Here is a 12,127-nt window from a genome sequence, read left to right as displayed (position 1 = left end):
ATATGTACATATGCAGTGTGTTCCAAAAAGACCTGGACAACTTTGGTTGATAATATATTTAGTAACACAAATGAAACGACGATACCGTTTGTTTTATATCATGCAAAAACTCGTAAAGTTTTTTTTGTATTTTCAGGTCTGGTGGTTTAATGTAAAATAAAATGGCGACTCCACAGGAGAAAGCTTAATGTGTTGAATGGTTCTCGACAAGATCCAACATGCAAGTTCAGCGTAATTTCCGTACAAGGTACGGAAGAAATCCGCCTTCATGGACTGGTATCAGAGAGTGGTACAAGGGGTTTGAGGAGACTGGAAGTTGTCAGAAACAGAGAAGTACCGGTCGACCAAGCACAAGTGCAGCAGACGTTGAACGAGTTTGTGAATCATTTCAACAAAGTCCCAGAAAATCAATTTGATGTGAATACAGAGAACTGGAACTACCCACTACTACAACTGTACACAGGATTTTGAATAAAAGACTGAAGATTTATTCGTATAAGGTGCAGATTCTGCAGGAACTCAAACCGAATGACGGAACTAAATGTGATTCTCGGATCACAGGTGCATGCGCACTGGTGGACACAAACATGCTGAGCCGCACATGGCAAGAACGCATGTACCACCTTGATGTCCTGCACATGACAAACGGAGCTCACATTGAAGTGTATTGATGGTGTGCACAAAACCTTATGAGTTTCTGTATCATATTGTTGTGGATTTCAGAATCCGATCTGATGAATGCATACAAACATCTTGGTCCTCAGACAGTTATTTCCCAAAATGCATGTCCAGGATAGACTTATCCCCATGTCTGGTGGGATTCTAAATGTGATGCGTTGAGAAGGGTAAAGAATCGATTCCCTCTCTTATGGAAAGCTCCTTTTTCTCTTTACGACAGACACATTCATGCACGTGAGATAGCCGTAAGCCCAACGGAGGCTCGACACCCGCCTTTTTCCATCGACATTGACACCCGTTTCTTTCACCGACGCCAACACCCGCCTTTTTCCATCGAGGTTGGACACCCCGTTCAGCAGCTCTATGGACGCTAACTGGCTCTTTTTCATATTGGGCTGAACATTGAGGTGATAATTATTGTTGACGTTTTATGAGCACTTCACGTTTTCGCTTGGTAATTCTGACAAATTGTTGCTTTTTGCCGTTCATCCTGCACCACAGGCATGGCGTTGTGGGCCAGGAGTGATCGCGGGACAGGCAGGTTGTCATGGCAATGATTCGCAAATGGGGCGGGGTGGATTTGGCTGGAGTCTGCGTCCGCCAAGACCGGCCACCTATAAAAAGAGGACGAGAGGTCCGTTCTTGGGGGGTCAGTCGACGAGTCCGTTTGTGAGTAAGTTTTCGTCATCGAGTCGGTATTAGTCAGATAGTTTTACCAGTCAGTCGGAGTCCAGTCAGTCAGATGGCTTTACCAGTCAGTCGGAGTCCAGTCAGTCAGACGGCTTTTCCATTCAGTCGGCGCCAGTGAGTTGGTGACAGCCTCAGCGCCTCACAGTGCCTCATTGCGCCTCACAGCTCCGAACAGCTGTCCGTATGTTGTGGCTCCTGGTGGTGGGTGACGCTCGTGCCGTTGGTGCTCGTTCTGCTTGGGGCCTGCTCTTGGCGTGCCTGATTCTTGGGGGTGATGTCAATTGACGTTCAAGCCTGCTCGCAAGTGGGTGCACGGCAGGGCACAGCGCTGGCAACAGACAAGGCACGCTCACTCATGTCAGGACATTTTTGTTTGATGGACGACTTCTCTTTGGTGAGCGAGACAGTTTCTCTTCCCCCCCCCCCCCCCGAATGATCTGCTGGGTACCCTTGGCTATGTTTAATTGTTAAGTAAGGTATACAGATAAGCATCTGCCCTTTGTCCCTTTTTCTCTCAGTGCCTGATTGATGATTTATTTGCCTACCATTATTTTGATTGATTTTTATTTATTTATTTTCCTTATTAATAAATTGCTTTGTTGACGTCCCAACCTGTCCGTGCTTGTCCTTTCCTTCCATTGATTTAGCATTGTCCAAACCTAGAGAGACTGGGAGGTAATTACCAAACAAATTGACCTATAAGTCAACACGCATTAGCGGTTAAACGCTCGGCCTCCCTAATTAAGATCTCATCAAAATAATATTGGTGCTTTGCCGAGGGCGCGCTCCCCATTTCAGGAAACCATGTGTCCTCAAGTGAAACGGCATAATTAGATGGTGGACACTGGAACTCGTGGTTAACTGGGTGGCATTCGTGGTTCTGAAGCAACCCACCATACCACAAAGTTAATTGTGAGCAGTGGCCCCAGGTCTGGCTCTTCCGAGGACAAATGGGGATTAAACCCCCTCCATAATACCCCATAATACCCACGGTACCCATGGCCATAACAATATAAACCAAAGGGTATCAATGTATCATTTGTGGTTCTAAGTATATTAACAACCAAAGTTGTCCAGATCTTTTTGGAACACACTGTATATATAATTTAATAAACGAGAATAAATTATTGTGTGTGGTTGATTAAAAGATCCTGACTCAATGCTGAACTCAAACACAAGCACCTCATCACTAACACAGCAACAGCCCACTTCTTCTTCTTCTTCTGCTTCTTCTTCATGTGTATGGCAGCTTGGCTGCCAGGTCGCTATCATTTTGTTGAGGCACCACCATGCCACTGACGCTGTGCCCCTCCACTAGTACACTGGTGCTCATTTTGCCGACCTCAGAAGGATGCCAGGCTGAGTCAACCCCACCTGGTGTTAATTCAGTGCCAACAGGGCTTGAACTCAGGACCTTAGGATCCCAAGCCAGCAGCAGAGCTTGAACTCAGGACCCTAGGATCCCAAGCCAGCCACCCTAACCACTAAACCAACACCAGGTTTAACAGCCCATTGAGCTATTGAGTCTTCAGAACAACCTCGGGAGTTTCTCACAATAACACTGCAAGCTTTATAATGGCTGATTTTATAAACTTCTTCTTCAGCCACTTCCCACTGAAACAGCAAGGAAGGATCATGTTATTATCCTCTCTGGGGTATGTGGATTACAGTAGATCTAAGCTCACATAATGCCTCTAAAAGGTCAGGTTTCCTCCCTTTCAGTTTAGTGTTACACAGCAGCAGCAAATGTTAGAAAAGGTAATAATACGTGTTTGTGGTTTATCATATTTTTTTACTTTTTAGGTCATCTCGTTATAAAACCAGTCTCGATGTCCGTCCGTCCGTACGTATGTCCGTCCCCATTTTTTTCTTCCGATTTTCTTGATATTTGGTATGTGGGTAGACGTCGATGAGAGATGCACGACATTATGACCTTTGACCCGATTGAAGGTCAAGGTCAACGTCTCTCCAAAGTTGCGAAATCATCCATTTTCAAAATCTATCTCCTCCGCCGTTTATGATCCGATCTTCGAAATTCCTTCGGATTCTGATAATATGGAACAATATCCAAATTTGGTCAGGCCAGTTTTTTTTAATTCGTCCTGGTTATTGAGTCACGTGTCTTCAAAGTTGAAAAAATCGTCAATGTGATACGGTCAAAAAATATTCGCCCGACCTTTGAAGACACATTGATCATAAATGTTCCAAATCAACCATTTTCAAAATCTATCTCCGGATAACTCAGAAATGTAGTTTGATTTCTGAGGTTTTCTATCCTTTTTACTCCCGGGCTTTCGTCTGTACGTTGAACCAAAAGACAAGACGACATCGAAGCCATTCTAAGCCGATCAGAGATCCACATCTACAGAGCTTCAGAGATGACCGGCACCCCCAACCGGGGGTAATTTTTTACTTCCGGGAGGGGTGCTCCACAAAACACCACAATAAGCTATTCATCCAGGTTAACACAGCGTTTCTCCAAGAAGGAAAAACCCAATGGGGAGGAGGGATATCATTAGTATTAAGATTGTTTTATAACAGCATTAATAGTATGCTAACCCCCTTGGGTAGTGGGAGGAGGGGGGAGGCGGGAATGAAGCGCTGCTACAACCTCCATTGTGTGAACCCTTACTCCTCCTGTCAAGTTTCGTTGAGATTGGATAAATAACAACCGAAAGTATCACAGTCAAAAATACAGACACCAAATTAGGTATTTTAGTTTGTGATACATACATACAGTGTATTGTACATGAACGATGATTATACATGTTGTGTACATGAAAATAGCAGATATTTTAACCCCATTCTCTACCTCCCCACTCCCAAATTAACCATATATACTGTAGATTATAAAATTATAAATTCCCACTTCTATTATAGTACAACCACAGCTGACTCACATCCGTTCCCCCCAAAATACCCTTTGGTAGTTTGTGATTGTGAACCTGCTACTCTTTATTGTGTATCCCCTCTTTGAGCCTCGACCTTTTAATAGAAGATTAATAAATCCCTTCCCTCACATTTATACCCTTATTAGACCCTTTTTCATTCCCCATCCCCATCACCATCCCCACCCTTCCATTCCTCAACCCAAACCTTTTCCCCAATCCCAAGTGCACAGATATAATAGCTAAAGAGCCTGCAATACCCATGATGTATTTTTGTAGTTATTTCACATAAAAAACATTTTTACAGCAAAATCTTATTAAGAACAACACAAGTTTTTGAAAAGTCTTGGGTCAAAACAACTCACTCTGCATCCTTCCTTTTCTTCCACAAAAAGACCACAAGAAGTACAATGACAGCTAGGCAGAGAAGGATGGCCAGGCACATGAATCCAGCCAAATTCTGATTTCGATAATGTTCGACTGAAAAAAAAAAGGTAAAAGAGCATTGCAATCACATCGAAAATGGTGAATTTTTCTTTTTAAACTGCTGAAACCAGATTTGAAACCAAATTTGGACTTTCGGACCTTGCAATGTGAAATTAATTTTTCTGCTGCGATGAAATTGTACTTTGGTCGACTACTACTATTACTACGACTTGAATGGCCCCAATAATTGCCGCCTGCTTGAGGGGTCAGCAGGAAAATGTTCACGAATGTGCTGTCCAAGCCTGACATTTGATTAAAAGTAATTTCAGCAGGAATTTTTAATTTGTTCAGTGCCGATGATAACTGGCCTCTTCTTCGAGAAAGATACCGAGGAATCTTTAACGTCCACCAATAACCATTTCTGGCAGATGGGTCTTCCGGCTTAGCGTCCTTCAGATCAATGGCACACACAGTGATCTGTCGCCCTGCATGTAAAACATCGAGGTGATAGTTTGCAGCTGGATCGGGATTTGCACACAAGCTAGACAGCCGAGAGGATACCTCGTGTCTTGGACACCCTCCTGCTAGACAGTTCGCCCCCTCCAATCACACTTCCCCAATCCCTGCCATTCTTCAGACCCTCTCCTTCCCTTTCTCAATTGTATTTTCACTTCCACCACCCCTCATCCTTTCATTTATATGCAATACATAGATCACGCAGTGAAATCTTTTTTTTTTTTTGCCCTAATCGGGAAGGAATTTGCTTCGTTTTCCAATCTTGCCTTCCTTGGCAGCCTCGAGTGTCTTAACCAAAGGCGTAAACTGGAAGTCTTTAGCAAGAACGTCATTACCTTTCACAGGGTCGTTCAAAGTTGTGTTTGCCTGAAGCCAGGAAGACCATGGAGAGAAACCAACTTCATTTGAGCAAGCAACTCTAAGTGCATAGTCCATGTTTGTTTCCAAGTCTCTCATGGCAGCCACAAAAGGAGGAACTTTGACTTTAAGGACATCAAACTGAGAGCTATTGACAGTTGGTATCCGCATGTCAATTGTCGTTGCAATTTTCCCTCCAAGTGCAGGTTCAGGGCTGGGAAAGGAAGCAAAATCCCCACTGGGTTTGAAGACTTGAGTATGCTGCAGAGCAAAAAAACAAAACATTAAATATTAAAGGTCCCATGACACTCAAAACTTTCTGGTTATTTATATATTAACTTGACCTTCCTAGTGAAGAAATCACCCATGTTTCTTTTTTAAAATCAAAAATGGGATAATTAGACCAATATTTCGAACATTTCTCGTGCTTTTCACAACTTGCTATGCCCCGCCCCTTAAAAAAGTTGACTTCAGCGAACCACAGCCTTCACGTCATCTGCAGAAACTCGCACAGAGTGGATTGACGAGATGTCGCGCACCGTATAAAGTACGTACAAATGCATTGTGCACATGTGTTTGCTATCTCACTGATCATCTTAATTCCTGTGATTGTTTCACAGAAAAGAAATTCTGCTTCTGAGCCATGTATGCACAACAATCACGAGGCAATTATTTATCCCTTCACTACCTTGTCGTAGTCGTGTACAAATCCAATACATTTATGCACAATAAAGGGCTATACCATGTCCACAAAATATTAAATGTGACTGTTGAACCTTTCCATAAAAAAAAATAACTTACAGGGACAAACAAGTAAAATACTAAAGATTAATATTGCATCATTTCAAGGTGCAAGGAGGTAATTTTAAAATCAAACAATGTGAAAAATCTGCACCCACATTTTGCAGCTTATTGAATTGTTCGTTGAAACCAGCATGCTGGGATAGGTACTATTGCACATACATGCAAGCCAGGTATGGCTGCACTCGACATACATGGGTTTATTCTAAAGTGAAGGTATTGCTTCCATTGGCTTGCTATTCATTAACAACTAGAGGGGAAGCACTCGGTAGAGTGCAAAACCTCCGCCACCAATACTGCTGGGTCACTTAAGTGAACCTGGTATCCTATTCATTGTAGGTCAAAACGGATCAGACTCTACTGAACCACGATTGAATAAACTAAACGAGATCGACGTGCATGTAGAAATGCCAAAAAAATAAAATCGAAATTTTTTTTTTTTTAAAGTTGCAAAAAAATTTTTTTTTTCTCTAACAATTTTTTTTGGGGGGGGGGTTGAAAATCACTTAAAACATGTAGAAATGCAAAAAAAAAAATTCAAATATTTTTTCAAAATGGCCGCCATAGCGGCCATATTGGACTTTGGACCAAGTCCAAAATCTAATAGCATGATCCTTGGACCATACCTAATCCCCCACCAAATTTCGTCGAAATCCATCCAGGAGTTTTTCTGTAATACTGTTCACAAACAACCAAACAAACAGACAGGGGTGAAAACAGTAACCTCCGTCCATCTTCGGTGGCGGAGGTTAACTCGAGGGGGAGCACTCGGGAGAGTGCAAAACCTCCGCCGCCAATACTGCTCGGTCACTCAAGTGAACCTGATATCCTATTCATTCAATTTGACGTCAACAGTGCTCACAGAGTTATAGTTTGCAACTTTCCCTTTAACTTTTAACTTTTACATACTCAATTCATTCGTCATAACTAGATTCCTTGAGACAGAAATTGATTTTACGTGGGTATATCCACCTGAAGTTCCAAAATCAGCCGCAATTATAATTTTGGCATGTTTTTTTGTTGGAAATCACTTATAACATGGAGAAATGCAAAAAAAAAAAAATCGAAATTTTGTTGAAAAAAAAGTTGCAAAAATTTTTTTTTCTCAAACAATTTTTTTGGGGGGGGTTGGAAATCACTTAAAACACGTAGAAATGCAAAAAAACAAAATTCAAATATTTTTTCAAAATGGCCACCATAGCGGCCATATTGGATTTTGGACCAAGTCCAAAATCTAATGTCATGATCCTTGGACCATACCTAATCCCCCCACCAAGTTTTGTCGATATCCGTTGAGGAGTTTTTCCGTAATACTGTTCACAAACAAACAAACAGAAAGGGGTGAAAACAGTAACCTCCGATCTTCGATGGCGGAGGTTAACTGGAGGGGGAGCACTCGGGAGAGTGCAAAACCTCCGCCGCCAATACTGCTGGGTCAGTCAAGTGAACCTTATATCTTATTCATTAAATATGATGGCAACAGTGCTGACAGAGTTATAGTTCTTTTCTCTAACAATTTTTTTTTTTGGGGGGGGGGGTTGGAAATCACTTAAAACATGAAGAAATGAAAAAAAAAATTCTCGAACAATTTTTTTTGGGGGGGGGACCAAGGCCAAAATTTAATGGCATGATCCTTGGACCATACCTAACCCCCCCCCCCCCACTAAGTTTCGTCGAAATCCATCGAGGAGTTTTTCCGTAATACTGTTCACAAACAAACAAACAAACAAATAAACAAACAAATAAACAAACAAATAAACCAATGTCACCCACAGGGTATCTTGCCCGTATCTTGCCAAAAGGTGACCACGTGTGACTTCTTTAAGGTCACACTGAGGTGAACAGAGCTGCTATCCACCAGGAGCGACTCCTTGAGGAATATCTGCCCACGAGAGATTCCGATGAGAATCGTTCTAGAGTAACCATGAAAAATATGCGTTTGCCTCATAACGTCACCAAATGACGTCATAATGTCTCAAGCTTGACATATCTAGAAAGCACTCATCGAGGTGTTCAATTTGAGGTACTACATGATATGGTTCCTAAAACTTGACCTTGGGGTCAAATATGTTTGACCTTAGGCACTAACCATGAAGGTCAAGGCCAATCGCCACCAAAAATTAATCAGCTGAGCGCCAGACCATGAACTATATTCCCATGAAGATTGAAGACGATCCGATCAAAATTACTCAAAAAATAAGGGTTTCGTCGACTCCCCTAATTTGCGACAAAGTGACCTTGACCCCTGACCTTGACCTCCAAAATTTTATGCGCTGAAAGGGACCTCTATAGGCCTCTGATATGCAAAGTTACAAAAATTTCCAATGATAACTGTGCTCTGCAGAATTTTTTATACGTGATTACAGACAAAAAAAAAAACAAAATAAAAAACACATACAAGCTGACTAACATATCTTGCAAAAACTTCGTTTTGGCAATATAACAAACAAACAGAAAGGGGTGAAAACAGTAACCTCCATCCATCTTCGAAGATGGCGAAGGTTAATTCGCCAAAATGCTGTAATAAATGAACAGGGAAAAATATGTTGGCACAACTATGAAAGACAAATTTATCTGTCCTATTACACGGACTCATATCCTCGGGACTCTTACGCATTGACTTGTACATTGTGTGCAATCTAATGCAAGTTACTTGTCAACTATAGAGTCTAGACTCGTCCGATAAATCCGTCGTCCGTCCGAATAGTCCGATAAATCTGACGTGCTGTAGCTTTCTTTTATTATTCTCTTTTCTTCATTGTTTTCTACTGGCGCTACATGACGACAGTAGGAATAAAATACATCAAAATGCAACAGAAAGTCAGATTTATCGGACTACTCTAGACAATTGTGTCACAAGGTGTGTTCTGCACACAAGTTTTCACCGTATCCGGACAGCGAGATTGCTTCGTTTTATGCGCGGAGAGATACGGCCGATGACATGGGCTGGCCTTGCTTGCGATTAATTCGCCGCGGAGAAACATGTCCGCTGTGCTGCGCTGGCCACGTCATCTCACTAAAATATTTCTGATATCGAGCAGTATGCAAGTCAAATTTACATTACTGAATTACGAATAGGATTTAGTCTCACCAGTTGTTATTGCCAAGCCTTCCTTCGATGTCCTCCCGATCATCATGAACGCCGGGAATTTCATCGCCAGTTTCCTCTGCTTGTCCTGCTTCGGGCTCGAACTGCTAAGGCCGTATTCCATTTCCAGCTGCCTGAACTTCACCTCCCACGACTACGTTATCCGACAATTCTCAATGTGATTCAGACCAAAATCCTGCATTTCTCTCACACTCACTGTCGCTACCAGACAAATCAAAGTCCATGTCATCCATTATTCAAAACCAAATGTTTGATTTTTTTTAAAGCAGAAATAAACGAAGCGATTTAGTCGACCAATCGAATGTGGAAACACACAGAAAGCCAATAGAATCACGTAGACCACCAACCTGAGTAATTTACGTGCAGCCTTTGTCGTTCTGGAGATGACATCATGTGGGTTACACCCCTTTCAGTAGATTTCGGCAGAATTTTTAGGGGCGTTCCCGAAGAGGTTTGTTTTTTTAATTTTACATTTTACAGAACGAGTATTGTGAAAAAACCTTGTCAGATTTGAAATCACGATGAAAAACTCCTATCGGACATATATATATATATATATATATATATATATATATATATATATATTTCCAGCAGTGTGTGTGTGTGTGTGTGTGTGTGTGTGTGTGTGTGTGTGTGTGTGTGTGTGTGTGTGTGTGTGTGTGTGTGTGTGTGTGTGTGTGTGTGTGTGTGTGTGTGTCTGCAACCGCCGTTTCTCGACGACTGCCGGTCTGATCTGGTTGAAACTTGCCAAGAATATTGACGGGGACCCACAGATTTGCCTTTTCAAGGTTTGATATTAATCGGACAAGTGGTTCCCAAGTTACGGCCATTTATCTGTCAAACAAAGACAAGACACGGTGCTATGACATCACGAATGACGTCACAATAATTTTTTTTTTTTTTTTTTGCACGATTGACGGTATGATCTGATTGAAACTTGCCAGGAATATTGCCGGGGACCCGCTGATGTGCCTTTTCGAGGTTTGATATTAATCGGACGAGCGGTTCCCAAGTTAAGGCCATTTATCTGTAAACCAATTACAAGACACGTTGCTATGACATCACAAATGACGTCACAATTAATGTTTGTTTGTTTTTTTTTTTTTTTTGTACGATTGACGGTCTGATCTGATTGAAACTTGCCAGGGATATTGCTGGGGACCCGCGGATGTACCTTTTCGAAGTTTGATATTAATCGGACGAGCGGTTCGCAAGTTACGTCCATTTATCTGTCGACCAATATCTGCGAGAGAGGGGGACGGGAGAGGGGGGATGAGAGTGGGGGTGAGAGAGAGGGGCGAGAGAGGAAGGGTGAGACGAGGGGGGCGAGAGAGGGGGGCGAGAGAGGGGGGCGAGAGAGGGCTGCACATACTGGCACTCACCTATGGGCCCGTACTAGTATATGCAATTTCAGTTATTTTGGGTGTTATGGGACCTTTAAGCTTCTGGTTTGGGGAATTAAAGCAGATAAATCACAATAAAATACGAGGTTGTACCCAGCCTTAATGTCAAGGATTCATTAAGTTTTATCCTCATTGGGCATATCACGAGCCTCTAGAAATTTAAACTCAACATTTTCCCTAAGCTGGTCCAACAAAACATATATATATATATATATATATATATATATATATATATATATATATATATATATATATATATATATATATATATATATATATATACACACATACACACACATACAAACATACATACATACATACATATACATACATGTTCGGGTGGTGGGGTGGGCTTGGGATCCTGTGGTTCTGAGTTCAAATCCCACTTGGCTGTTGAATTAATACCAGGTGGGGTCGACTCAGCCTGTCATCCTTCTGAGATTAGCAAAATGACCCAGATCTGGATCGGGCTCCTAGAACTTTTTAAAAGTGATTCTTCACCATTGAAAGAAAGGGCTAAAATGATATATAGCACAATATCTCAAAAAAGTTGTTGACAGATTTCGATGAAACTTAGTGGGTATGTTGGGTGTGTGACAAGGAAGAATTGATTCAATTTTGGTGAAGATCCAAATTCGGATCTGGATACGAGAATTATTAATTTTTTTAAGTGATTCTTCACCATTGATCAAACCAAAAACGATATAGTACTGTATAGCATGATGTTTCAAAAATGTACTGTGCCCAATATGTTCTCGTGGACCAGACATTACATGGTGGAGGTATGCGCTCTACCGAGTGCCCTTCTAGTTTTTAAATGTTTTCATTACCTGTATCAATATATTCCTGGCAGTATAGCTGACACGTGTGCACATTCACCTCTGAGCTGTCCTTCCTGTGTTGAAATCTCCTCTGGCATGACTAACCTGAGAACCCAATCCAAAATCATTACCTTCTCTACCCTCATAGAAGGAGGAACTGTTCCTGCGAGCCTGGCGACATCAAAAACGAGTTGCGTGTGCTGGCCGGAGAGGTTTAGTAGATTAGCCCTGGAAAATCTTCTTTATCTCTCTGCTGATGATTCCACCCTTGAATCTCTCATCTCTCAGATCGGCCTCTTCACTCTCTGCAGACCTGGATAAAACCACAATCTGGTCAAACACTTGGAATGTGTCTTTCAATCCTGACAAATCTTACACCCTCACGATGTCTCTCCAAAAGGACCATCTGAACCCCCCCACCCCCAGATACTTTCTCCA

The 12,127-nt window shown here is 41.9% G+C and overlaps 1 protein-coding gene across 2 annotated transcripts in view; it reads right to left on the bottom strand.

The window, feature by feature from the left end:
* LOC147012271 (tyrosine-protein kinase receptor UFO-like) overlaps nt 1-12,127 on the bottom strand; it is a 102,688-nt gene that overhangs the window by 68,985 nt on the left and 21,576 nt on the right. For both annotated transcript variants that reach the window (XR_015051548.1, XM_085856175.1), the window contains exons 7-8: nt 5,534-5,816; nt 4,622-4,736 (exon numbers count right to left, since the gene is read on the bottom strand). Coding sequence is in view for 1 of the 2 variants with exons in the window: in XM_085856175.1 (XP_085712301.1) it covers nt 4,622-4,736; nt 5,534-5,816 (398 nt within the window). In the remaining variant the exon portion in view is untranslated. The remainder of the gene's footprint in view (nt 1-4,621; nt 4,737-5,533; nt 5,817-12,127) is intronic.

Source organism: Eptatretus burgeri, chromosome 15, assembly GCF_056783735.1.
Source record: "Eptatretus burgeri isolate ZD-2024b chromosome 15, Ebu_testis_v1, whole genome shotgun sequence".
NCBI lineage: Eukaryota > Metazoa > Chordata > Myxini > Myxiniformes > Myxinidae > Eptatretus > Eptatretus burgeri.
Note: the sequence above shows the minus strand (reverse complement) of the source record. Positions and strands in the feature narration are given on the sequence as shown.